The sequence below is a fragment of the Thunnus thynnus genome, chromosome 19, assembly GCF_963924715.1.
Source record: "Thunnus thynnus chromosome 19, fThuThy2.1, whole genome shotgun sequence".
Classification (NCBI taxonomy): Eukaryota; Metazoa; Chordata; class Actinopteri; order Scombriformes; family Scombridae; genus Thunnus; species Thunnus thynnus.
This window is the reverse complement of record NC_089535.1, coordinates 14,303,557-14,331,012: the sequence shown is the minus strand read 5'-3', so window position 1 is coordinate 14,331,012 and position 27,456 is coordinate 14,303,557. Positions and strand designations below refer to the sequence as shown.

Here is a 27,456-nt window from a genome sequence, read left to right as displayed (position 1 = left end):
ATATGTACAAGATAACCAAAAAAACTGACAATCAAATGTGCATTATTGTCCTGCAACAACTTTTTAAAGATTTTATCGCTCCAGAGAAGAGATGTTGAAGTTTTTGGTAATTTTTTAAGTCATAGATTGTGGAAGGTTTGTATTTGATTACATTATATTATCAAATGTACCTTTACAGTCAAGTCACTTATATTTTATAAAGCCCAAAATCACAAATTTGCCTCAAAAAGCTTTTAAGTCTTAAAGCACACCTGCTTTTTTTTTTACTCATGACTTCATGTTTTGTCACTTGCCCCTGTAGTTTAAGTATATATTGGAGCATATTGTCTAGTTTGTGCTTCAAATACCAGATAAGGTTTCAAATACTGTATCATAAATGAGCCCCTGAACGAGAAAAGGTGTCAAAGAAAGGCCTATATTAATAAAAATAATAATTGTCCCTCTCAACCTCAGTCTGGGAATGATCCAGGAACAACTTAATTATTAGACGATAACAATGGACCACCAGGTCAGAAGTGTCCACGGGGACGGCACGTTAAAAAGGAAGAGGATCAAAATCAAGGGCTGGATTTGGAAACAGCTGCACGGCATCAATGCAGGGGCCAGTATGGGGCCGTGCAGGGTCTACCGTGGCAGGAGCCTCCCTGCTGAGAGCAAAGATGTGCGGTGACAAAGCTGGAGGGGCTCTGGAGGGGGTGGAGAGGAACATCTCACTGGACAGGAGCCTGAGAGACGACGTGCTGCCGCTGCTGCTGGTGGACAGTTAACATGAGCAAGGAAGGAAATGATGGAAATGTAGAGAAAAATACTGAGCAGGCGTCACCTGAAACTTAGTATCCTAGGAAACAAAACCTCTGTCTTTGATGGTCAACACATGAAACATTATCCTGTTTGAGTAAATGAACAATTTAAAGGCAATCCAGATATGGGTGTGGATTACAGACAGGAGCTTTTCTGATTTAAAATTTTAAAGTTTGAGACATTATAGCTGAAATGCACCAAAAATGCCCCCGAAACAAACATGAGAAAATGTCACATCAGGCCGCTGAGTTGCATTAGTTCAAAGTTTAGTGAGTTCTACTTTCATCTGGAGAGAAATATAACTTAATCCTCCAGTTCAACTTCTCAAAAAATGTTCAGATTTCCCAAAAAGTTGTCGGGATATTGAAACTGAAAGCAGACTCACACAGTGAGGCAGCAAGAATACCTGACAGTCAGGGGTTTCTAGTGAAACTTTCCACAAAATGTAACCTGAAAACATAAATGTGCACCACTTTAAAGTATTTCAAGTCATGTGTGACACAATACATTCACAAATGTACACGTTTCTACTGTATAGAAAGTTATTTTCTATCATTTCTACACAGGCATCAATCAGGTTTCTGATTAGAGATGTTTGACGTATTAAACATCTTTTGCACTTGCAAGTATGAAACTACATTAAAACAGGAGAAGAGTAGCCGTTAACAATGAGAACTAATAAAGATGATTTAATTCAACCACAAGAGAGGCTTGCGGAAAATTTATTTGTGTTTGAGAACTGGCAGTAGACTATAGAAAATATAGATTTTCTGCTTATAAAACATGAAAACATACAGTTGGCCTATATATTCTCTATTATCTGTTAGTACACACGCACACACACACGCACACACGTGAAACTAAGAATATTTAACACTTCAAATACAACAAAATTACATCCAAATCTTTATAATGTCAAACAAAAAAAAATCAGCTTAACAGTACACATCAAAGGTAGTCTGGATGTTTTTAATACATGGTTAACTGTACACATAAGGAAAAAAAAACAAACACCATAATTAGACATTTTGAAATTATATCCCTTTTCATTAAGAAATGACGTTAATACCAGAATCATTTTTCCATAATGATGCATCATTTATATTAGATCACACAAAGAAATAAAAAATTAATTAAAAAGTTATTAGCATTGGACTGAGTCCAACGCCCCACTGAGTCCACACCGAGGGCTCAGTGGGGCGTTAGTGAACTGGGAGGTACCAAATAAGACAGATTTTTGATCATAATACTTAAAACATAAAAATACTACAATTAATTATTACACAGGTAGAATTACAGAGGCTTAGCAGTCTTGAATAATTCAGGTACAGAACATACACAAAAATCTACCACTTCTTATTTTTTCTTCATAACAAGATGCAACATCAAATTTCAAATCACATTCACAATCTTTGAACATTTTCAGTATGAAAACAGAACAGAAAAAGAGGGACAATTTTCCTGCAATAGTGATCACAGGAAAAAAAATATTTTTTTATATATAAGTATATATATATATGTATATATATATATATATGAAACATATATATTTTAAATTAACAGTCAAATATATGAGCATATATACATAGTTTTACAAGGTAGCAAAGGCAAAAAAGCTATTTGCAACATCCCCCTAAATCCTATCAGATCATTGTAATAAATTATCCGAGACATTTCCATTTGAAAAAAGAAAAAACATCTTAAAACTACAAGTTAAAAGTCTGTCAAAATATTAGAGAACCCATCTTTGTTTCAAAAGTGAAATAAGATATTGCACCTTTTTAAACCAGAGTACAATAAAATGACAATGAAAAACAGCATACAATGCACAACAGGAATTAAATTAGAACTATTGCCACTGGCTGACATTAATCCTTTTTTTTTTTTTTTTAACCTTGTAACAAAAATACATTTCCTGTAACAAAACATCACAGTTTCATTTCACTGAATTATGTAAAAGGAAAAACATTTTAACACACTCTTTTAAACATCTTATGACATATGACAAATGGTATTCAAGACTGCTAAGCACATAATCATGGTTTCATTTTCAACATAACTAGAAAAAATAGATCATATTGCCTTTTGAAATGTTACACAACTCTTGGGTTCATTTTGGCGGTACAATCTGAGTCAAGACAGGAAAATATAGAAAAAAACGAAACAGCTCTCTCAAGTCCAAAAAGGGATCCCAGATACTGTCTATTCAAAATAACAGTGTACATAAGCATTTAGTAACAAATAAATGTTCCTGATTTTAGAAATATTACTTTATCATATAAGTCATTCTACAGCTAGTGTTTCTCACTAAGAAAAAAAGTCTTCAAGGCGTTGCAAATCTAGGACCCTCTGTTAAAAAAGGGTTGTTTTCATCCTCAGTGATTCAAGTCTTTAACCTGGGCGTCTTCTCTAATGATCCTGTGGGACGACAGCAATTTATTAATCACTGATCACAATATTTACACACAGCACAGCTGCTTCCAGCCGTGCCTTACATTAAAAAAAATAATCTGACATTTGAGTTTAAATGTTTGTCTTGTCAACAAACACCAGAAAAACATCAAAATCAACAATAAACTGACCCTACTAATAAATATTTCCTATTGTTAAAAAACAATTAAAAACAAATTAAATGTTTCTTCGTTACAGTAAACACTAACGCTGCAGTGCAAATGAGTGTTTAAGGCAGCAGAACAATGCAGAAAGTGACTAAAATAGAGAAACAAACGTGTATCAATACACGACTAAAATAGTCCAGTGCACAATTTACTCCTGTTTAGGGCTAAAAACAATTACCATTTTCATTACTGATTCACTGATTTGTCTATAAAATAGATTATTTTTTGTTCCATCAACAGTCAAAACTCAAAAGATAATCAAATTTACTATCATATAAGACAAAGGAAAGTAAATCCTCACATTTGAGAAACTGGAACCAGAAAATGTTTGGACTCAAAATGATTAATTTATTAATAGAATAGCTGTAGATTGACTTTCTGTCACTTCTGTTTAAACATTTACTAAAAAACTACAGCGTCCAGCTGTTTTAAGAAATTTCTGAGCCTTTTAGAAAAATGTAAATATATATTTGTGACTCCTTTTTATGAACCATTGAGTCTGAGAAGAGAAACTAACATGTTGTTGATTTTAGTGTTTTTCTGGGATTTGTTGACAATAAGAAAAAAACAGCAGCTTTGTCCTTTAACATCTGTACTGTGAACAAACTGTGAGACTTGTGTTGAGGCGGCTGGTTCTCACCTGAAGGCCCGGGGCTTGTGTCTGCTGTGCGCCCTGGTTGAAGTACGCCATTGGCTGTCTGTAGAAGTCAACCCAGGCGTTGTAGTCAGGATTAGAGGTCTGCTGAGATGCAGGACCAGCTGACTGGCCTGCAGAGGAAGGAAAGAAAAAAAAAAAACACCATGCATGGAAAAAATATGAAGACAATTGAGTCACATGTGCAGCTTTGAGGTGTGATGACAGACTTCAAACAGGGAATGAATCTGTTTCTGTTGTGTGTGTGAGTTCTCACCCCAAGCTTTGTTGTATTCGGGAGCAGTGCTCTGGGCCTGGTTCTGCTGACCTGTAAGCAACAGAAGAAACATTTAAAACATCAGAAGACTTTCTTTAATAATGTACAAATTTAAATTTTTATTATAAAGCCAGTTTTAATGATCACAGTTTTATGCTAAAGTTGGGTGTAGAGTATGAACAAACAATGTTTAAGCGTACATAAGTAAAGGAGGATTAAATTTGAACCTTTGTGGAGCAGGATAGTAAAAGAAAGTGTGCCTTGAGATTGTCGTTAAAACAAAAAAAAAAAAAAACTCGTTTTGTCTCTTGAGTGACACTTGCCTAGCTTTTTATAATACTGCTCCCAGTCCATCTGGCCCGTCTGGGATCCATTGTGACCTGAAACCAGACACAGATAACACCGCCAGAGTTACTGAGAGTGGGGCTTTGCGTTTCCCCCTTTTCGCCTTCTGCTCTCATCTGCAATTCTGTTTCCTAATGATTTCCATCAACATCAAATTTAAAAATCTGTCCATACAGGAAAGAGGTGGTTAGCCGCAGGGAATGTGACCATCTCATCTTGGCCAGCAGAAGACTTTAAATATACTGCAGCAATATGACACTCAGTATTATGGGCGATAAAACAACTTCAGAGTAGGAAACTGTTTACATATTTTTGTTACCTCACTCAGATATCATCCAGCTGGGGAGGGAACTGATCTCTTGATTGCTTATGTTTTTATACTTAAATCCTGTCAGGTGGCTTAAACAGTATTTTATCTAGAAAACCTAAACCTAGCTTACATTCTTAGTCCAAATACTTATTTTCTTGGCACTTTTTGCCTTAATTGGACAGTTATTGCAAACAGGAAACAAGGTGAGAAGGAGATGACATGCAACGAAGGTCCCTTACCAGATTCAAACCAGAGACGGTGCGGATACATGGCATGCACAGTGACCGTCTGGCTACCAGGGCGCTGCCTTAAGGTGGATTAATGGGAGGTCGCTCGACACTTCTGATAAGTGTCGTTGACAGAAATGACGTATTTTTGACAGAGAAGTGTCACTTGACACTTTCCTTTCATTTCAGAATACCGTTATGTCGTGGACAGTGTCATATTTTGTTGTGCAATGTGATTGGGTAGTGTTACCAATGTCGCCATGGAGATTGTAGTTTTAACTAAACTTCCTAGTTGATGTTTTGGTCTGTAACTTCAGATAACTTGAAACGTCCCCGTCGGGATGATATAATGTAACTAAACAAGCCGGATGGAGAGTAGCATCTGGTTACCATGGAGACGAGCATAAGCATGACTTGAAAATGTTGCCTGACTCTTTACTTTCCGTTGAGCGACACTTATCAAAAGCATCGAGCGACCACATCGTACATAAATCAGGCTTAAATGTAAATACTTACTGTGGTCTTGTTGGCCTTGAGGCTGCCATATCTGAAAAGTTGTACCCCATCCTCCTGTCATGAACGTCTGAGGCCCACTTCAAGAAATAAATAAACGTAAACTGACGTGAGTTTGACTTCATGACAATCTCTTATCAACCACAACTTTGACCAGTGATACATGAAAAATGATATCAAATGGAGGGGAGGAGAAAAATTGAACCTTACTGTTGGGGAGGAGTGGTTGGTCCTTGGTTGTAGGGATTCATACCGAAGTTGCTGTTGCCCCCCATTCCTGGACCCTAGAGCAGAGAAAAGGGAAGAGGAGGCGAGTGAGAGACCACACTTGTGTTTAAAGGAAGCCAACAGGCAAGGTCAGAGGGCATGGCCAGGCGCTGATGCACTCCATTAAGTCCATTTGATGGATTCTTCATGTTTAACCTCTGGTGACATCCTGCCGGCCACCAGGACCACAGCAGCCTGGCTCACCCCAGCAGCTTGCTGCATTGACATGTGCGCTCATGAATATCAGGCCAGACAATAGTGTTTTGGAGAGGGGAGGGTGGGAGGGGGGGGGACGCAGAGCCAGACCACCTACCCCAATTCTCTCATCGATCAGCTGGCGAGCCTTTTCCAACTGCTGAGGGGTGCCTCGGATGGAGAAGATGCGCACGTTGGGGTCGGTGTTGGGCGGCGGGTTTCTCTGTAGCTCCACGTGGGCACGAGACTGCTCTTTGATGTTCTTGATGGTTTCTCCACCTGGAAGAGCATCAAGTTATTCATTTTTTACATTTTTGTATGTAGCTGAGAAGATTTTCCTTAAAGTATTCGGATGCTGAACAGGATCTCAAACCCCCCTCCCCCACCCACACCTTTCTGATGTCAGAATTGCGAAGGCTTCCTTCCGTCAATTTCTGCAACTTTCCAAAACCGAGAATCTAACAATAATGCCCACTTTTTGCAGAGGTGATGCGAGTAGGGTTTGTACTTCTCTCTCAAACTCTTTTCACTCTTCACACAATCACTTTTCTTCTAACCACCCTGAACGCCTTCAAAGAGAGACTGTCCATAAATACGTGGCGTTATCCTCATTTGAACAATTACTGCGTCTCTCTCTGGCTTTTCACCCCCCTATAGAGCGTAGCTGATTATAGCTACCACTTTTGTCTTCAGACGTCATACAAACTAGTTCATTTCGAGCATTACCTCACCTTTAGGCCAGACTTCTCATCACCCTGATCATGTTGACTCATTTGACTAAAACGTATGTGATAGTGCTACCTTATGAAGACTGGCATGTGTCTTCACCACTTATCTACCATTCTATGGTAACATCCATGCAAATCGGGAAACAAAAGGAGACATCTCCTGCACGCCACCCCCTCCTCTGCATCAGATGCCAGCTTCCCGACGTGTGGGGAGAGCAATTACACCAGCGGGGAGAAATGAAACATAGCTGGCAAGAGAAAAGGGCCAAAATTGAAGCGTATCCTCCTTCTGGGATATCGTTTGTCTCTTTTACCCTTTTCATTCTTGACTCTGTGTTGTCCTCTGTGATGCGAGGAGGGAGTGAGCAGGGAGGGGGTTGATGTGGGGGGGGCATACAACCGCCACCCACCCCCCCCTCCCCACCTCCACAATGCCCATCTGAACGAAAAAGGCTGAGGGTGCTTCCCGGGGGGACACCGGGGCTGTCCCAACATCAATTACACATTTGTTCACTTGTGGCTGACACTCGGATGACCCTGGCTGACCCCAGAATGAAAACGCTCATCAAAAACCTCTCCTCCTCCCGTAGCCTATTCCTTGCTGCCAACAGACTGCACATGGGCTATTAACTCATTGTCAACCAAATGAAACTTCTGCCTTAATGAAGCCATTATGAGCTCTTCTAGTCAGACAGCAGAGAGCAATGAAGACCCTGACTATTCATTTCATGGACTGGGCTGTAGTGAGGACAGATAATACAGGCCTTATTAATGAGACTGGTTTAGTGAGCTGGAGAAAAGGAGGGAATACAAAAGTGCAACTGGTGACGGTATTCAGGGCAAAGCCAAGGGACTGGTTAGCTGCTGGTGTGGAGAGAAAAAAAAAAAAAAAAAAAAAAAAAGAGACCTCTCCGACCTCAAGGGGAAACACCAGAATGTGTAACATGAAATACTGATAGACATCACTCTCAAGCGTTATGTCTGAATGAGGTTTTCCCTGAAGGATTAATTAAATTTTCTGGAAAACTCTCACCATCTATCAGAGTGACTAACAAGGCAGGTTCATTATGTGCTCTAGAGCTGTAAGAATTTGTTGATCAAAAGAAAACCAATTAGTAACAATTTTGATAGTTAATATTTAGTCCCCTGGTTCCAGCTACTCAAATGTGTGTTTTTTGTGCTTTTGTGTGTCTTCTGAGATAAGGTTAAAATATTTGGGTTTTGAACGGTTGACCTGACAAAACAACAAAATGTGAAGGCTATGGGATGTTGTGACAGACATTTTGACTATTTGCTAGCATTCAATAGACCAAATAATCAGCAAATTATCAGCAAACAATGAAAACAATCATTAATTACATCCTTAATATGCTCTCATGTGTTAATTCTGTCTTGTACTGATTTTGTTGTACACAGTTGAAGCTATACACTTTTATAGTACTCCGTTTACTTGGAACTTACTTTATTTGGCAGCTTAATTTGTTAAACAAAATGTATATGATCATATTATCTCAACACAATTCTGCTTAAGTTTGATAAAGGATAACACTGAATTATCGCCCGGGCCTACATCCAACATTGATGAGATGCACATACACTGAAAATTGACTTATGAGTTAAGCAGGAGATATATTCTGTGAAGTAGTTAAACTTTTGAAATGAAATATATTTGCATATTCACAGACTCTGGAGTTTTTAATGAGGGAGGAGTAGATGCCATTTTAAGGATTTTAACATGTAATTATACTTAAAAGTCAAACCAGACACACAATATTGTTCCAAACAGAGTATTTTCACTGTCTTAATACATGTCTGGTGGATCTTTAACATAACATTTTACATTTTTTCAGTCTACAGCCATGCAAACAGCTCTGTGAGGCTGTACTTAAGCACAGCTGTGCTTTGAGCTAAATGCTAATGTCAGTAATGTCAGAGCTAACACACTCACAATGACAATGCTAATGTGCTGCTGCTGTGTAGGTATAACGTTTACCATGATCAATATCTTAGTTGAGTGTGTTAAGTGTTAATTAGCACTAAACACACAGCTGAGGTGGATGGGAATGGGATTAGTTTTGCAGGTATTTGGTGATAAACAAATCTCACGGTGGCGCTCGAGGGAAAAGTCAGGGGATCATCAAAGTCAGTGAGATTCAACCTCTGAGCACCATGAATATCTGTACAAAATTTTAAACCAATCCATCAAATCGCTGTTGAGATATTCAGTTTCATCTGAGTGGCGGACCAACCGACCAACACTGCCATGACTAGATCTGTGCCACTTGCTTGGCTAAAAATCCGTCCTCGTCTCAGGAATACTTGGATATTCAAGAGAAACGTATGTTTAATCAAGTTTAGGTAGTAGACTGAAGAGTTGAGTCCATTTTAACTTTCAGGAACATTAGATTTTGAATCATGATGAAGCGTGAAAGTTCATACATGATCTTGGAAACAGTTTGACAAAGAAATCTTAACATATCTTACAAGCTTTTTCCAGAGCTTTCAACCAAGCAAATTTCAACTGTCAACTGACCAAACTTCATCTGCTGAGGAAGACTAAAAAAAAACTAGCGAGTGAACTTTGAGTTTAGATTTTTTTTAGGTCAAAAATCACGAGTATAACTGTAGCACGCTTGTTAAGTCTCTGGCACCGAATTCAAGCCTGTAATAAAGTGTGAACAGGTTGGTGGGTGGCTTTATTCATCAAGTGTTGAGAGTGTGTGTGTGTTGGGGGTCAAAATAGAGGGGCAATGGGCTGCATATGGCATCGTAAAGATATTAATCACAGCACCCTTTAAGGGACGGCTGACAGCACCCAGACCCACCGCCATCTCCACCATATTGGCTCACTTCATATGCTAATGCACAGAGAAGGGTACGCAACGCCCAGGTTTATTTGTTTCCCTCGCCCCACTACATGCACAAAAGCCACTTGACATTTCTATTGCCATGTTTTTATCTTAGGTAAAGAGGCCCCCTTCGTCCCCGCCCACCACTGCACTCACACACACACACACCAAGGAGACATGCATGCACACATACTACACACACACACACACACACACACACACACACAGCTCCTTCCAATGCAATGGTCAATGACTTTTAAATAGCTGGCAATAGAGTGGGCATGAATAGCCAATAAGCTAATTCCTCCTATTCATTCCCTCGCTGCACTCTATTGGGCTGAAAGACCCTCATTAGATGCCAGGCAGCCTTCCACATGATTGAGGGCTGTTATTATGCACCTTTAACAATTAATGTCACATTACACGCATTATCCCCGTCATTAAGCCCTTAGTGAAGCCAATGAATGCCACTTGTGCTGTATACATGAGGCCTGGAGGGAGAATGGAGGGTGGTCACTCACCCCTCATCAGTTTCAAGCAGGGGCAGAACACCAAACGGCGTTCAGTTATTAAAAAGGGAGATTGCAATCTGTTGAGTTGGATATAGTCTTATTTAAACTGTTCATATTGATGAACTCTGCTCACGTCGAGAAAACCGATTAAAACCAATCATTCACACTACACAGCGACTTTTATATAGACGCTAGAAACAAAACAAAGCTACAAAGACTTACCAAAAAAAAGTTCACTGAAGTTCTTACAGTATCAACAAGTGTTTAAATAATTAACCACACATGATACAAAACATTTTCCTTACCTTTGCCAATCACCAGGCCGCACTTGTCAGCAGGTACAGCGTATGTCACCTCCTGCAGACCTCCGGGCCCTCCCATGTTACAGTCACTTCGCCCTCGACGGCCCATTACTCCCCCAAACCCATCGCGCTCCTGTTGGGAGGGAGCAAAAAAAACAAAAAAAAAAACAGTTAAGAGTCTCATAAAGCCACTGGCTCAACACAGACACTTTAGTGGGAATGCAACTGACAATTATTTTATTAATTATTGATCAATCTGTTGATTATTTTTTGGGTTAACTAATTAGTTGTTTGGTCTATAAAGTGTCAGAAAATGGTGAAAAGGTGCCATAACCCAAAGATTCAGTTTACCATCATAGAGGACTTAATAAATAAATAAATAAATAAATAAATAAAATATTCATATTCATTTAAGAAGCTGGAACGAGAGAATTTTAGTATTTTCTTCTTTTGAAAAAATTACACAAAGTGATTAATCGATTATCAAAATAGTTGGTGATTAATTTTCTGTCAGTTGATTAATCCCAGCTCTACTGGGAGGGTCCAGAAAAAACAAAAATGGTGGGCAGTATTTGCTTCCTAAATTGCTTCCACTTTAGAGTTTCTTATTTGCTGAACACCTAATCTCTGCACTCTGCATCGTTCTTATTTTTAAAGCCTCTGCAAGAAGTTGACATTAGTTTGATTTCTGCAACATTAAACACCATGATGGGTTGTGTTATTTTCCTCATAAATGATCCACATAATTAGTTTTGGCAATATGTATCACTGCTCCGTCTTCCAACTAAAACAAACTAGACAGATGTAAACAGACGGGACAGAAAATAAGCACGTACCTGAGCTGTTTGAACCAGTTCGTTGATGAGGTGGACCGCGTGGTGGCAGTGGTCGGGCTGGCCCATCACCTGGGCAACACGGTCAGGACTGACTCCGTCATCTGGACGACAAAATACAAGGGACACAAAAGTTCTTTAACTGCCCTACGATCACATACATATTTATTGTCAAGTGCTATAAAAAGGAGCAAAAGCTTGGTGATATTTTTAGAACTTTAGTAGCAGATTTGGATTTCAAAGCTCAAGTTAATAAGTAGGAGAAATTTCCTTTTGGATGCTCAAACTGGAATAAAAATCCCTTTGTCCCACTTTTGCCTGAAGCTCATTCACTCTACATTTTATATCAGCCGTTAAGTACTCGGATTCCCACCAAGACAGACCAGATGAGAAAGTCTGTCTAAATGTATTCTTACTGTCAAACCAACCACACACACACACACACACACACACACACACACACACACACACACACAATCTGACTTTTGTGCACCAATACAGTGTTTCAACATTAACAGGATGACTCCCTGGTGACCCGTCAGTTTCACTACAAACTGAGCTGCAAAATGCTGCCAGTAACTGTAATAAATGCAGTTATTGATTTGAAATTCTTATTAACATTATGAGTTTTCAATTTTCTACTTTAGTTTAGGGCTTCAACTAATAATTATTGTCAATAATGATAAATCTGCTGATTATTTTCTATTATCTTGAGTCAAAGGTGACTCAAATGTAAAAATGTCTTTTTGTCTGAGGAAAAGACCAAAACCCAAAGATATTGAGTTTCCTATTGTGCAAAAAAAGCTTCAAATCCTCACATCTGAGAAGCTGAAACCAGTAATTGTTTGGTATTCTTGCTTAAACAATTATTTGATTATCAAAACAGATTAATTTTCTGTTGATCGCTGCGGCTCTAACTTTAGTTGATCGCTAACATTCGGTCTTGTTTTTGTTTCTTACCTTGTTTGAACTGGATCCTGACCCCAGCATCATTCTGAATCTTCTTGATCATCTCTCCGTTCCTGCCGATGATGATGCCGACAGCGAATCTGGGCACAACCACCTGGACAATGAGGGCGAGGAGAGAAATTCAGAAAAGATTACAAAAAGTTCTTTTATCTTAATAAATACATCAGCATCAACTTGGCTTTCCAGTATTTAAAAAAAGGAGAGGCTCTTACATCCAGACTGCTTCCCCCCATTTTGGATCCAAAGTCTGCCCTGCCAGACCTGAAGTCTCCTTGGTCCTTGTCTCGGATGAGCTTCACCACAAGTTCACGGGCTTGCTAAAAAGGAAAACAGAGAAAGGCACAAAAATCTTAAAAAAATAAAAATAAAATGAAATCGAGCATTACAAAAAGGCCTGGTCAATAAAAACAAAGAGATTTTCAAATGTTTTGAGTGGAACACTGGAGGCATAAAATGTGTAAAATTGAGTGTAAACTGGAAAAATAGCAGCACACACCGAGTTCTTTAAGACCGACCTGCACTTTGTGGGGATCCCCAGTGATTCTCAGGGGCTTGTCTGCTCCGGTGGGCATGGGGTCATCCTGAATCATTATCATCTGCACTCCTGTTCTCTCCTGCAGGGGTACAATCACACAGAAGCAGAAACACACATCCAAGAGTTACCTGGGGGCCCAAATGCGTATTCACTCTGAAAAGGTGGAAATTCTGCCACGGCTCAAAAGAGGGTTTTTGTTTTTTGTTTTTTTTTATTCTGGATGTAATATGGTGACCTGTGCAAAGAGGTGTAGAGCTGCAGGATGTGAAAAGTTATTTCAAGAATCTGAAATGTTTAGCAAATCAAACCATCATGAAAATAATTGTAAGGAACATTTCTGCCATTTGATATAGAATAAAAACTAGTCATAAACTGATGTAGAGGATTTTGATCATGCAAAAATAATTATCAGTCAGTGAATATTAAATTATGCTCTTTAGACAGTCGGTGCGCTAAACAGCAACGTTCTAAGAAGAAATTGAATAATTTCATTTGGACAAGTGATATAACACACTGGAAGGTACTATGAGATGCAGGAAGGGGCCTTATACACGTTACAGGGTGTCTTATATTCTTATTCATAGACTAGAAAACAATCAGGACAATACACACATGCCATATGTTAATTGAAATAGTTACTGGTTGCTTTAATCATCCCTCCTCTCTGTACTGGCCATGAAGTGATACATCTGTGGAGCGACTAAACTTTAAGAAAACTAAATCCATAGTCCTTCTGTATAAAGATGCATTATTAAGTTCAGCTAAAGCTAGTATGAGGCTTCAGCAGGTTAAAGTCTTTTTAGTGCAAAATTTCCTCTACCCGCAAAGGGATGTGTGTGGGTTTGGTGCTTGGATACAGCACCAACAATAAACACACTCAACTGCCAGCAAGCAGATACCTGCTCCAGCACTGCTGAAGACTCATATTAGCTTCAGATGATGCATTTTACAACTGTTAAAATAATTATTTTTTGCACTGTGGAGATAGCGTCATTGTAGAGATTGGTCAAAGGGACTGCTACACAAAATATTAGATTGTCAATTCAACTTAACCACCTTTGCTGGAGGTGCAGACTAAATGAACATTTAACAAACAGATAACCCAGTCCTAGAGACTTAGTGGTCTAAAATGCAAACCATATACAGTAAGTACAATGTCTCGGTTCCAGTTTCAGCCAGGGACCATGTTTCCGGTTTGTATCTGTACTGTAAACTTTCTTATAAGGCAAAATGTGAAATTTGAAAGAAACTTCTACAGTGTAAGAAATTTACTTCCTGGTCCAAATTTTACCACATGCACATCAATGCATATCGCTGCAATTTTCTTCATATATTTTGTGGTTTAAGGTATTGAGTAAAATTAAAATGCTGCTGTGGTGGAAAAGGAAAACTACAACTTTATGTTCATTCATTTTCCTAGCTCAGGCCATCGCTGCTTTTTGTTATGAAACTTTGTTATCACCAAAGTAACAAAAATAACTGTTCAGGCAATTATTACAATTAGGTTGTAAACAAGATAGAAATGTTGCTAGAGTAGCTACCACTTTGTTTGGAAGTAAAAATAAAGTGAGTGCACCCATTTTAATGCTAATTATGCTTTATTACAAAAAGGAAAAACATGAGTGTGCACAACTACTGCAAGTATTGTGGAAAAAAGTTGTAGTTGTTGTGGTGGATTTTTAGGAAGGACAGTCTGGATTGTAATTCTACCGCTCCTTTGTTTTCTACTAACCTGGGAGTTTATTTACAACCTGTATGATCATCTGACCTCTCATGCTTTTTTTTTTTTTTTTTTTTTAAAAGCCACAAACACAAACGTTGCCGCGTTCTCGAATCTCACCATTTTCTTTGGTGAGTAAAACGCTATTATTACCAACAGAACTTGTGTTATGAAGCTCACCTTTGTGCAAGTTGAATAAAGAAGTGTGTATGTAGTTCAAAAGGATGGTTTCAGTACAATGACTAACTGGGTTAACTGGATGTGATTAAACCCGTTCCTCAGCAGTCTGCATGTCCAACAAGGTTGTCAAAGGGGAAATTTTGGTGAAAGTGCAGCCTGCTACCACACCTGCAGTTGTTTGATGGTTTCTCCTCCCTTGCCGATGACCAGGCCGACTTTGTTGGCGGGGATAAGGATCTGTTGGATGGCGCCGTTGCCATCCATCTCGCAGTGGAAGCCTGGACCATATCGACACTGCTCCACAATCTCACTCAACAGCCTCTTGGCCTGCCTGGTGGAGGTGGAGCGAGACCAAGACGAGACATTTATCACCACAGTTACAGATCCCAAAACAAAAACACTTTGCTGTGTCACATTATTCTTTGTCAAATGTGAAAAGGGGTGTTCAGGTGATTCAGTGACTGATTAAGAGACGACGTGAAAAGAGATCGGAGTTCGTGCCCTCTGTGTCACAACAATAGGGCACACTTTCCTAATGCTCTGACAGATTTACTGAAAACTGAACAAAGTTGAGAGCTGAGACTTACTCAATGTTCTCTGGGCTCCCAGTCAGCGTGCAGGGCCTGTCCAACATGCCTCCACTGTCTGTAACAACAACAGACAATTAGAGATACTGAACTTGCCAAATGTATCCGACAAACTTCACTGCAGGAAATATGCTGTTAAGATGGCAACATTTTATTTTATGAAGGGTAATGTTTAACAGTTTAAATTCAAAATGTTATGTTTTTTCTAGATTTGTTTCTTTCCATAAGACATTGATTATTTTAAAAGACCATTTTCAACACACAAACTACAAGGAACCTGCAGCTGTTACCAGACTTGTGCAACTTCCAAATAAATATCACAGTTACCAGACTGGTAACAAAGCGTTGTCTCTTATCTACAACACTGTACAGTTGAGAATGCAAGCACTCTGCCAAAGGCTACACCTACTAGGTGCAGTACGAGGCCAAACCCTTTTCACTTTGTTTTTTTCTATGCTCTAATAATTTGTTTGTCAGGAAATGCATGTGTGTAAATATTTGTAAAGTACACTTGGGAGCTGGTGGTTCTGCAGGCTGAAGTATGTGCTTGTGTGCGTCGTGTGGCTCGCAATTTTCTATATTTTTCATATTGTCAACAAATCTGATCCTACTTACACATATTACGTGTATCCAAAGCCTGATATTATTGTCAAAAATCAAGAGATGAAGCAATGTGCAAAATGTGTAGTTGGCTCATGTTTTTTAATCCCCTAATAAAACAGTGTCTATCCTTGTATCCTGGTGTGCGCTGATATACTTTTTTGATTTTCTGTTATTTGCCTTGGGCACCCAGGAGAGACGCATTGCCGTGCACAGAGTATCTTCATTTTTTTTGCTGATATTATTGTATTCCTCTGTGCCGTAGACCTGATGTCACTGCGCATGCACAGGAATGTGGTTCAGTTTAGAGAGCTTCGCTAGCTTGTTGTGATATATATCATAACCTCTTGACTTTGTACTACACTGTAAATTTTTCAAAAGAACTTTAATACAAAGTCAAGAGGTTGTGATACGTAGCACAACAAGCAAGCAAAGCTCTTGTCAACTGAACCACGTTCCCACACGTTCTCGCATTTGTGATCGCAAAAGTCACAATTTCCTGGAGGGACTGTATGACATACGCGTAGTTGACCCAAAACTGAGATTTGGTGAGCCAAATTACTCTGTAAGAATTCACTGATATTACTTTTGAGAGGGGAAAGTTATTAAAGTCATTAGTCATGAAACTTCTGGAAATCATTATGACCAATGGTAACCATTTCTAGAGTTACTGCATATGAGGATGACTATGGGCCATATTTAAGCACCTTAGATTCTACTGCAGCTGCATTTTCAGTTTATGGTTCATGGCTGTAAAGGTTTCAGGTCTCAAAAAAGTTTTGCATATATCCAAAAATCAAGCGAGCAAGAGGTGCGCTAAGATAATGTGTTTAACTTACCTGAAGCAATTTGGATCTTACAACCTGATTCCAGCTGAATTCTTGAAATCTGCTCTCCTCCTTTTCCAATGACTATGTCAGGAGAGAAAATACCAGTTTTAAACCTTTTTGAATTTAGATGGAGCCCCCATGCAGTGACCCAAAAACTGAGTAGAACGTCAATACTGATGATTACATGTCAAACATTAGTACTGACTATAATGAACTCAAGGGCTACTTACTGAATCCCACCATTTTATCAGGCACTTTGAAGTCTTCTGTCGTAAGAGCCCTGTGAGAGATTATAAGATGATCAATAACTCTGGCTGACCAGAAAAAAAATAATATCAAGAGCCATCTAAGACTAGATCACTCCTTCTCTAAACAAACGTGTATATAAAGACAATAAAGCTAAAACAGTTACTTTACGGGAAAAATTATTTTGCAACTATTTTAATAATTGATCAAGTGACTTTTAAAAGGCAAAAAACGCCAAAAATTTGATGGTTCCAGTTTCTTAGATGTGAAGATTTTCCACTTTTTCATTGTTTTCCTTGATAGTTAACTCAATATATTTGGGTTTGGGACAGTTGGTCAGACAATTTGAAAAATGTCTTGTGCACTGTGAAGCTATAAACAACATTGATTAAGAAAATAATCAGCAAATGAAAAATAAATTGTTAATTGTGGCCATAATTGAAGGAAAGAAGCAAAAACTCAACCCAAATTCACCACTAGTGAGTGTGTGATTATATCTGATGCCTATTTTGGTAACACGGAGAAAGAAAATAAGGCCGTAATCTTAAAAGTACTTAACTGAGACACAGAATAAAAACTAGGGATACATCCAACTGTGCATTAAAATGACCAGAATCAGAAATAATTTGAGGATGCTCTGCTCACCTTTGATGTACCATTGCACCAAGGTGGTTCCCTACTGAGAGAATGGAGAGGAAAGCAAACCAATTAAAAAACAAGAAATAATCTGCGATCATGCTTAAAAATAAATTGCTTTTAAAAAAAAATCTGCTCATGTGATAGCCAGAAAGAATGAGTGAGGGCCAGAGGGGACGGGAGCAGATGGATATGGTCCTGCCAGTCCTTCGTGTTTGTGTCTGACCCCCTCTCAGCGGGGGGCTTTCACCGGCATGGAAATCAGTCCTGCGAGTGTATGAGTGAGTGTTTCAATCAGAGCTTCTCAGAATGAAAGAGGCAGCAGCCGGGTCAGTGGCTGCTGGTCCAGAATTGAATTTTGACAGGTAGCACCGAGCAAGGGTCCTGCAGGGTCACTGGAGGATGTGCTGCCATGGACGTAAACACCTGAGTTGATATCTAGCAGGTTCAATCAATTTTATGGTTGTTTGCACTTCTTGTGGCAATGCACTGGGGTTAACGCTGGAGAATGGAACAGCTATGAATATAAAAAAGGAGGAGCACTGAATTCACACAAGGACGAGACTAAAATGTGAAAGCCTTGAGCGTACTTGTACATTTGATAATTAAACGCTGAGAGCCTACTAAAACTGTTATCTTGCTCGTGATGTACAACCTTGAATGAGGAAAACTGAGGACGAATTGTTGCAAACAATAACAGTGCGTCAAACCAACCTGAACCAGAATTGCATATAATTTATCTATCCATGCATTCAGGGCTGAACTATCATACAAACAACTGTGACAAGAGGACGACGGGATAAATGACTAGTGTTTCCACTTCATGGATATGAAATGGATCAAACCTTTGTTTTGTGTGCGATGCACAGCGAGAGAGGATGACACTTTTTCACCACACTGTAGTGTCAGATACTTAATACTCCACACAAAAAATACAAAACCATGACTCTCACGTCACAGATGACAGTGTTTCCTCGACCATCCTCTACCATTTCCTTTCACCTCCATCTGTGGTGCTCGCATTAGTTTCGCAACAACTACACAGAATCATAAATAATGAAAATCCAATTATGAGGTTTTTCATCAGTTCATCAAGTGAAGAAATTGAGCCGCTGTCATCACTACTGATGAGGAGGAGATTCACAGGGAGGAAAGGTAAATGTTTAAAAAGCTTCTTTTTCAGGTTTATTATCCTCGTAGTCTAAAGATAACGTTGAGCTTAAAGAAAAAGGTACCTTGATGAGTTCTTGACCACTGGTAGCGGTATAAAGTGATGCTTTTAGTGGGGCTTTTTTAGCTTTTTCATCATTGTAGACAGAAAAACTCATACTCGTCTTGTCAAAATGGAGAACGGTAATGGAAACAGAGGACAGTGCGACTCTCTGCAAGTCGACTAAACTACTTTTGAACCAGACGCTAGTACAGCCTCTTCTACTGCCGTCCAGTGTGACTGACTCTTCCACTGACATCGCTGTCAGCAGTCAGGCAGGAGAGTTTTCACTCTCGCGACAATGACCTGGACGCACACTTTATTTTATTTACTGTGTGGAAATCTGATGTTTTCACATCACAGTTACAGTTAAAATGTGAGACTTGACACATAAGCTGATACATAGATCAACTGGTGGACTGCTGGCAGGTTAACAAGAATGTAAACAATCCAGGTTTCAAAATGTTTGTAAATGCCAGAAATGCATTCAACGTGTTCGTTAAGCCTCAAGGACGCACGCAATGCGTTTTGGTAACTTTGTTTACACGACAAGTCATCTTTAATCCAAACTGGATTCATACTTTGAGGGATGAGAATGATAATATATGTTGTACTCAGTAATTAATTGTCATAGTTTTTTGTATTAGACCTGCTTTATGTAAGCGTCATAAATAGAAAGAAAAAGATACATAATCTGAAAATATACCAGCTATATATACACCGGTGGAAGTGGCATTTCAGCCAGAGATGAAGAATATATTATGCAAGAAGAGGGAGAGGATGATGACAAGACAAACTAGCAGATCAATTGATGAATTCATTTGTGTGCGCGTGTCTTAGCTTTATTTTCTAATTTAAAAACATTAACATCACTCATTTTACATCAATCGGAACTTGTAGAAGTATAGACATGTATTAAAACAAACAAACAAAAAAAAACTTAAATAAAACATTAGTTGTAAGTTGTGGAACTTCTTCAGAAGCTCTTAGTCTCCTGCGAGTGGGTAGGAATCACTCATTAATCTACGAGCCTTTCAAAGTGCATCTTCAGTTATGATGCTTTTGGGGAAACACCTCTTAAGCTTAAGAAGGTTTGTAAGATGAGTTTTACGATCATCTTGAGCCTCGAGATGCTTTTGGGAAACAGGGCTCAGAGCTTTGTAGGTAGATTCACTTGTCTCAGCCAGAAAAATGTGATTTTCCACAAAAAAAAAAAAAAAAAAAAATCAACAATTGTCACAGCTGTCTGTATTTTCATCAGACTCTGTGTAATCTGAAAAATGACGAGACCGATTCCTCACTCACTGCTGACTGGTTAGAGCAAAATAACAACCCCCTCCCCATCAGAACACGCGACATGTCAGACTGAATAATGAAGTGACACAAAATGGCATTTCAGTCTGACTGTCAGGCTAAACTTTATAGGGTGGTTGGAGCAAAACCTGACATAAAAAGGTACACAAACACGCTCACATTGAAGAGGCAGACAGCCACTTAGAGCATCTCCTTTCTACAGTGACAGCGATAAACATTTAGAGCTGTTATGAAGCAGGATGATGTTTTAATGAAAATGTCTACATTCATGTAATGCAGGACCAACGCTTGTATCAGACAAAAGTGCTTGTGAATGTTAATATAATATTCACTCTGTGCGGACATGCACGAGCGTTATGTATGTGTGTCTACTGGAGACTTACCTCCATTGTCTAGTGAACGTTTTTGGCCTCCAAAGCCGTACAGGGAGGGGTCTAAGACTGGAGAGGAATTGTTCATGTTGGGCATCTGGTCTCCTCCCATCTTGGCTGCCATCTGGAGACACATCACAGTACAACAGATGGTAAAAAGTTGAAAAGTGGATTTGTGAGATATTCTTTTTGAAAACATACCTTTCCAAGAATTGATCTTGCGTAACCTTTCATGATAAGTGACACATCCCCTTTTCTTTTTGCCAACTAAAGCATTAAGTTTTCTGTGGAGTCGGGCCTTAACAGAGACATGAAGTAGTCTGCTACAGTTCTTGTATAGACTGTCATTTATGTGCTAGTACAGAGACAAATCATTGCAGCACACAGCAATATCCCAACAGACTGGATTTGTGATGAAGGTATGACGGTTGCCTTAAGCAGTGTAGGCTGTTGATCCTGTTTGTAGAAGAAGTAGGAGGGCATGTAACTGTAGGTGTGCAAAGGTAGACAGAAGGAGAAAGATAAGGGGGAGCCAAATCACATATTACCATCAGAATTTCAAAATGTCACAATGTTCTGCTGAGCACAGATTTAATGGCCTAATTGAATGGTTTTTATCTACATAGTTAAACCATAAAATAACTAAATATGAGCCCGGTATCATTTGACATGTTTTCATATACTAATATACGACACCTGAGTTTTTGTACCAACACTATCTTTTAATATACTTGAGAAATACAAACATGTTTTTAACAAAAGAGGCCAAAGTTCTCAAATTCTGGACGTGGTCTAAACACAAGCAGGAACAGAAACAGGAACCTTGATTAAATAAAACAGTCTACACTTAAATTTAAATCAGGAACTATCCGATGAAAGAACAAGTAAACAAGAATACAAAATGTGATTACACATTAATTTGTCAGATTTTGCTGATTATCAGTTTTTAAAAACAGACACATCTCAGTTTGTACCAAACATGTATTGAGGCTCGACACAAGGACTGCAACTAACGATTATTTTCATTATCAATTAATCTGCTGATTATTTTCTCGATTAATTGTTGGGTCAAAAATGTCTTTTTCCTCTCCCAATCTGTGTTGTTTGATCTATAAAGTGTCAGTAAATAGCAAAACCTGTGGATCACGGTTTCCCAAAGCCCAAGAATGACGTCCTCAAATGTCTTTTGTCCTGAGCAACAATCCACAACCCAAAGATATTCAATTTACTATCATAAAAGGACTAAAAAAAACCAGAACATAGTTACATTTAAGAAGCTGGAGCCAGAGAATTTTAGTATTTTCTTAAAAAATGAGTGCAAATGATAGTTGGCGATTAATTTCTTGTCCATCGACTAATCGATTATTCAACTAATCATTGCAGCTCTATTGGACACCCATCCCTGGTCATTTTATGTAAGAACAAAGTGCTATTAAAAGTTTAGCAAAGGCTTACAGAACAAAGTCAGACTCCTTCAGGGAACGGTCACTGGTTTGTACATTTCTGGCCTCATCTGCCGCACATTTCTGTATGTTTCTCTTACAGCGATGGAAACTGTCCAACCCCCGCGTACAGCTAAAACAAGAACGCACTTACTTGCATTACAGCTTAGCTAAAAACCAATCTGTCTATTTTCGAAATCAGTCACTTGTCGATCTAAAGTGTTCTGCAGTGATGGACATTTAAATCTTCAATTACACTGCATGAGAGCGCCAACTGAATTTTCCACTCCCTGTTAATCTGCCACCTCTCCTTCCACACAAAAGTATAGCATTTCAGAAAATTGCACTAAATTGACATCTGTGCCTGACTGGAATTTTTTTTTTTTTTTTTTTTTTTTTCACAATATAAAAATATAGTGACTGCAATTAGAGTCTTCCATCACCTTCAGGGATGATTATCTACTTCAGAGCCCACCAGTGGAAGTGAGAGGGGTGCAATGGAAATAACGGAGGTAGAAAAGGAAGCAGGTGTAGAGTCGCTGCAGCTACGTGCGTCGGGGAAACATGAAAAAGCATTGTAGATGAAGTCAACACTCAATAAAATGCTCTCCTAGTTTTGTTTCACTACAGCTGCACAGATACATGAGAAGTATCATATCAAATGCCTGCCTATTTTATCAGCTGTCTCTACAACAGTATGGGTGTCGCTATATTTTGACAGTATTTCTGTTGACATGCTGAGTTTCAGTACCCTATATTTGTTCACAAAATAAGTTCTCGTTTTATTTTTTTTTAAGTCAGAGGCTGCCGTTGATCATAGTTTTACTGCATCTTGACTTAATTTACGCTTATTTACTTCTTTTTAAAATTATAAACGCTATTATTATCTGTGCAGTATGTGCATGCGTTACCACAGATGCAGCTCAGTGTGAAGGAGCACTAGGGATTTTCTATATTTCTCTTATTGTCAACAAATCTCATGTACAGACTGAGCCGAACCAACAATGAATTTATCTACTTGGGAGGTCTATAGCACAGAAAAATAAGATATTAGGCTTTGGATATATATATACACACACACACAAAACACTTGTACGTAGGATGATATTTGTTGACAGTAAGAAAAGTATAGAGAATCGTTAGCCTTATCCTTTAAAAACATCACTTTTCTCTTAAGGCCACAATCCGCATTGAAACGGTGGTTTCACACCCCAAAACTGAGCTTTTCCAAAACAGTCTCCACAGTGGATAAATCTTAAAAAACGCTGGCTCTGTGTTTCTGTGTACGGGGAAACCAGAGCTTTTACAAAATGATGATGCAAAGCCTGCTCAGTAAGCGTTGGGAACTGTGGGACTGTAAAATTAAAGAGAAGTTGCTGATTTTATGAGAAACACAGCAGCTTGGGAATGACTGCTGGTTTCCATCTATTATGTGACTGTTTCACTATTTCATACTTGTTTCATTGTCTTTTTGTTGTTGTTTGCAAACTGAAAAGAGGTCAAAAGATATTCAAAAAAGAAGTGTTCAGGTGTTTCACTGAGGGAGATCTTTAAAAAAACTACTTGGAAACACAACTGTGGAGACCATTAGACAGTTTAGTGTAGTGAATTTAATTATGGTTGTTGTGGGTCACTAATACTAAACAGAAATTTGTTTTTTTTAAACGATACTGAGTGTAAATATAAATCAAGTCTCCACACAAACTCAGTGGATCAAAGCACCTAACAAAAATATGAAACCCGAATTTACTCTGTCAGATGCTGATTTATCTGAACGTACCACACATACTCAAACATGCACGTGCATGCACCCAGTCATACAGTACATGCTACAGAGGCGGCAGCAGCAGTGAGTCTGCTGGAGTTTTCTGTCTTGCAGCCTGGTGGTTTTTATGGCAAACTGTCTGGTACAAACTGTCCATCCTACAGTAGAAACCCCTCGATGTTTACTGAGGCCTCTGGGTAAACACCACCGTGGACTGGACTGGTCTCCAAGACAGACTCACTTATTGAATGCTACCGTTGCTGAGCTAATATGTTAAGAAATATACCTTGGATAGTAACTGCAGTCAGTCAGGTTTCATACTTTTAAGTCTTCAGTATGGACTAAAATATCTGATTTGTCTAAAGACAGAAATTAAATCATGTGACGTGGTCACATGACAACAAAGGTATGTAAAGTTTATATTTAGAGCCAGAACATGTTGTCCATTGGGCGCTATGAAATGACTTATTTTGTCAGTGATCTACACCATTCATGATTCTAACTTTACACCTTTCATCACTTATACTCAGAGGTTTTTGTATTTTATAAGAAATGTTTTCTATTTTAACTAGTTTACTGATTATGATATTAATGTTAATGGTTCTGTTGAAGTTTTAGGTTATAGATGGGTACGTTTAGTGCTTCTGTGAGATTCAATATGAAAACGGTGACAAATCAGAAGCAGCAAGAGGCGGGTTGGAATAATTATCCAATGAGAGGCCGACTGCAGAGGTCAACATCTGGTGAATTAGACTAGTGAGTTAATGGACTTTAACATGACTGTGCTTTAATTTTGTTTGCGCTGATATTTGTTTAATGAAAAAAAAAAAAAAAAAAAGCAGAGCAGTTAACATGAAATGTGTTGCTACACAATTTCAGCTCTCGCAGCTTAAAGATTTAAATGTCAGTCAGCGGCTGCTCCCCGAGCTCGGAGAAGCAGGTGACTGCTATAACTGCATCTGTGGAAACTAACACCACACACACACACGCGCGCACTCACGCACACACACACAAGTGTAAAGAAGCTTTAGAACAAGGCCTCCACTTCCCATCTCTCAGACTAATGCCACAACGAAGTCATATGATTACACGCAAAACAATAGTAAGACTTCTCTTTTCTGTAAGGTGGCACATACATGTGAACTCATTGAACGCCCACATCAGCCATAAACTAAATGTGGCAGATATGATTTGCCTTTTATAAGCATAAGTGATCAGGGCACAAGATTAGCAGCAGCCACCGGCCAAACGCTGGTAAAATATACTCTGGTAGATTTGCTTCACTCACCAACCAAAAGACAGGATGTTAATCTACTGAGTGGTTGGTAAAACTTGAACATTCACTCGCCTTTTGGCCGGTGGACAAAAAGTTAATTTTGCACCCTGCGTTATGTGATTCATTCTGATGTTTATCTCTGGCTATTGAGGTCAGTGTCTACAGCCTTCTGCAATTCATAACCAAGACTATCCTACTTGCAGTTATTGTTAAGAGGCTGATGTGAAATTTTCCTCCTCGGGTGGCAGCTTTTTGTTTTGGCGAATCTGATATGTTGTGAACAAGGTGTGAGCACACAGACGAGAAAGTAGAGGAGGAGAGGAGGATTAATGGGGGGCTTTGAAGGTATCATGACACACATTGATGGCACATGTACTTGCCATGTCATGTGTTTATGTGGGTGTATTCAAAATTAGACAAAATGTACCTGTACAAGAAACGTTTAGAGCTGCAACGATTAGTCAATTAGCTGACAATGATTAAATTAATCTTTAACTATTTTGATAATCGATTAATCATTTAGAGTCTTTTTTTTTTTTTAAAGAAAAGTATGATTCTGACTCGAATGTGAATATTTTCTGGTTTCTTTAGTCGTCTATGACAAACTGAATATCTTTAGGTTGTGGATTGTTGCTCGGGACAAAACGAGACACTTAAGGACGTCGTTCTTGGGCTTTGGGGAACAGTGATCAACATGTTTCACTGTTTTTCAGCATTTTATAGAATAAACAACAAATAGATTTGTCAATAATGAAAATAATCATTAGTTACAGCCCTAGAAATGGTTTAGACTTATGATAAATGTGCATTATACACCAGCTTCTTTTTAAAACTCATACAACTTCTGATTAAAAACATACACATGTACACTATGTACTTACACCTGGGTTATAATCTACACAGCGGAGGCTAAACTAGTAGCTTTATGACTCTTCTGTTCAACTTCACATTAACTTTATTTTGTGGATTTATAGCTGGTTCATAAAATAAGTGTTTAACCAGGAAAAAACAAGGAGTGCCAACATCTTACAGCTCCCTCTACAGAGCCACATAGATGTTTAAGCTAACTTTTGCCAGGTATAGTTTTATTGCTGAAATCTTAAAAAAAAAAGAGTTTTAGACCTATAATAATGTCCATTAAAGACTGTAACTCCTTTTTTAAAATTCATAAAACTTATGATTAATAAGGTGCGTGTGTACACTATGTACTCATGCCTGGGCTATAATCTACACAGGGGAGGCTAAAGTAGTAGCTGTATGACTAAAGTCCAAGTTACACACTACTACCTGCAGTTATTTAGGGCACTAATCTTCTATTAATGGTCGCCTACTTACATACAAAGAACTATAGGTTAAAGAGGTGAGCAGTGAAATGTAGGTTGTATTAAAATTATATATTTTAAAAGGTATTTTCCAGGCTGCAATGGAAAAATCCAAGTGTGCTCAACAGGAGGAGTGGAGGGGGCTTATTTGCACAGATGACGTTACATTACATGGCCTAAACTCCTCCAACGCTGCCTGGTAGGACAGATAGTACCACACATGCTAGCAGCAAGCTAACACTAGCTACACTAGCTTGTATTAATATTTAGAGCAAGACAAGCTTCACGGTTTTATATACACACAAGCTTCTTGTTGGGTTGTAGAGGGGAAATAAGAGGGATTTAAACATCAATGCTGCAAGTGGTCACTGAACACGCGTCTCTTTAACTGGAGCAACAACTAGCTTTTGTTTAAAGCTAACTTCAAAACTAGCAAGCTAACTTTTTCTGACAGCGTGGTTGTTCGGTGTCTAAAACTGACATGTTGGGTTTAGAAACGTCGTGAGTCAAGCTGCAAGCTATCAAACTTGTGTTAGTAAGTTAGCAAGCTAAGCTAACTGCAACTTCTGTGTACTTGACAACAGGTTGCAGTGTGTCGAGTTAACTTACTAAAGTTGCACAAACTTGGACATTTATAAGAGGCCTTCGTGTCGTGCGTCAGGCGCGGCTTGTCCGGTCGGTTTGGACAGTTTTGACACTGATAGTTAAAGCGTCTTCTGTCGCCTTTAAACTCTAATCTGTCCGCTCAGCTCGGTTATTTAGCTTGCTAGCTGCATGAGGACTGTTTTGTAGTAAGGGGCTCCGACCCAAAGTCCTGCGCCGCTCCGCATGCAAACACGTTTTTAGGTGGCCCGAAAGCGTCGCGCTCGTCTTCGCCGGAGAGCAGTTTTACCTGTCGGACCCGGCGTATCGTGTCTGCGAAGTCATCTTTCGTTCCGGGCTGAGCCACCGAGGCCTGTCCCTGAACCAGCTCCGCCATCATCATCATCCGCCTCGGCAGCTGAGAGCCACACTTAAAAAAAAAAAAAAAAAAAAAGAACAG

The 27,456-nt window shown here is 38.9% G+C and overlaps 1 protein-coding gene across 2 annotated transcripts; it reads right to left on the bottom strand.

The window, feature by feature from the left end:
- Positions 1-1,754: 1,754 nt before the first annotated feature.
- fubp3 (far upstream element (FUSE) binding protein 3) lies at positions 1,755-27,456 on the bottom strand. Of its 2 annotated transcripts, none has more exons than XM_067573726.1 (19): positions 27,307-27,456; positions 20,622-20,733; positions 17,724-17,757; positions 17,063-17,112; positions 16,842-16,913; positions 15,403-15,460; positions 14,984-15,146; positions 12,896-12,994; positions 12,593-12,697; positions 12,372-12,474; positions 11,415-11,515; positions 10,582-10,711; positions 6,306-6,466; positions 5,936-6,009; positions 5,729-5,805; positions 4,654-4,710; positions 4,331-4,381; positions 4,060-4,187; positions 1,755-3,219 (listed from the first exon to the last, which is right to left on the bottom strand). In XM_067573726.1, the coding sequence occupies exons 1-19, from the start codon at positions 27,400-27,402 to the stop codon at positions 3,211-3,213; spliced, it is 1,680 nt and encodes a 559-aa protein (XP_067429827.1). In that variant the 5' UTR covers positions 27,403-27,456; the 3' UTR covers positions 1,755-3,210. The 2 variants fall into 2 exon arrangements, with proteins under 2 accessions (XP_067429827.1, XP_067429829.1); XM_067573728.1 differs by having other exon boundaries at positions 17,724-17,754.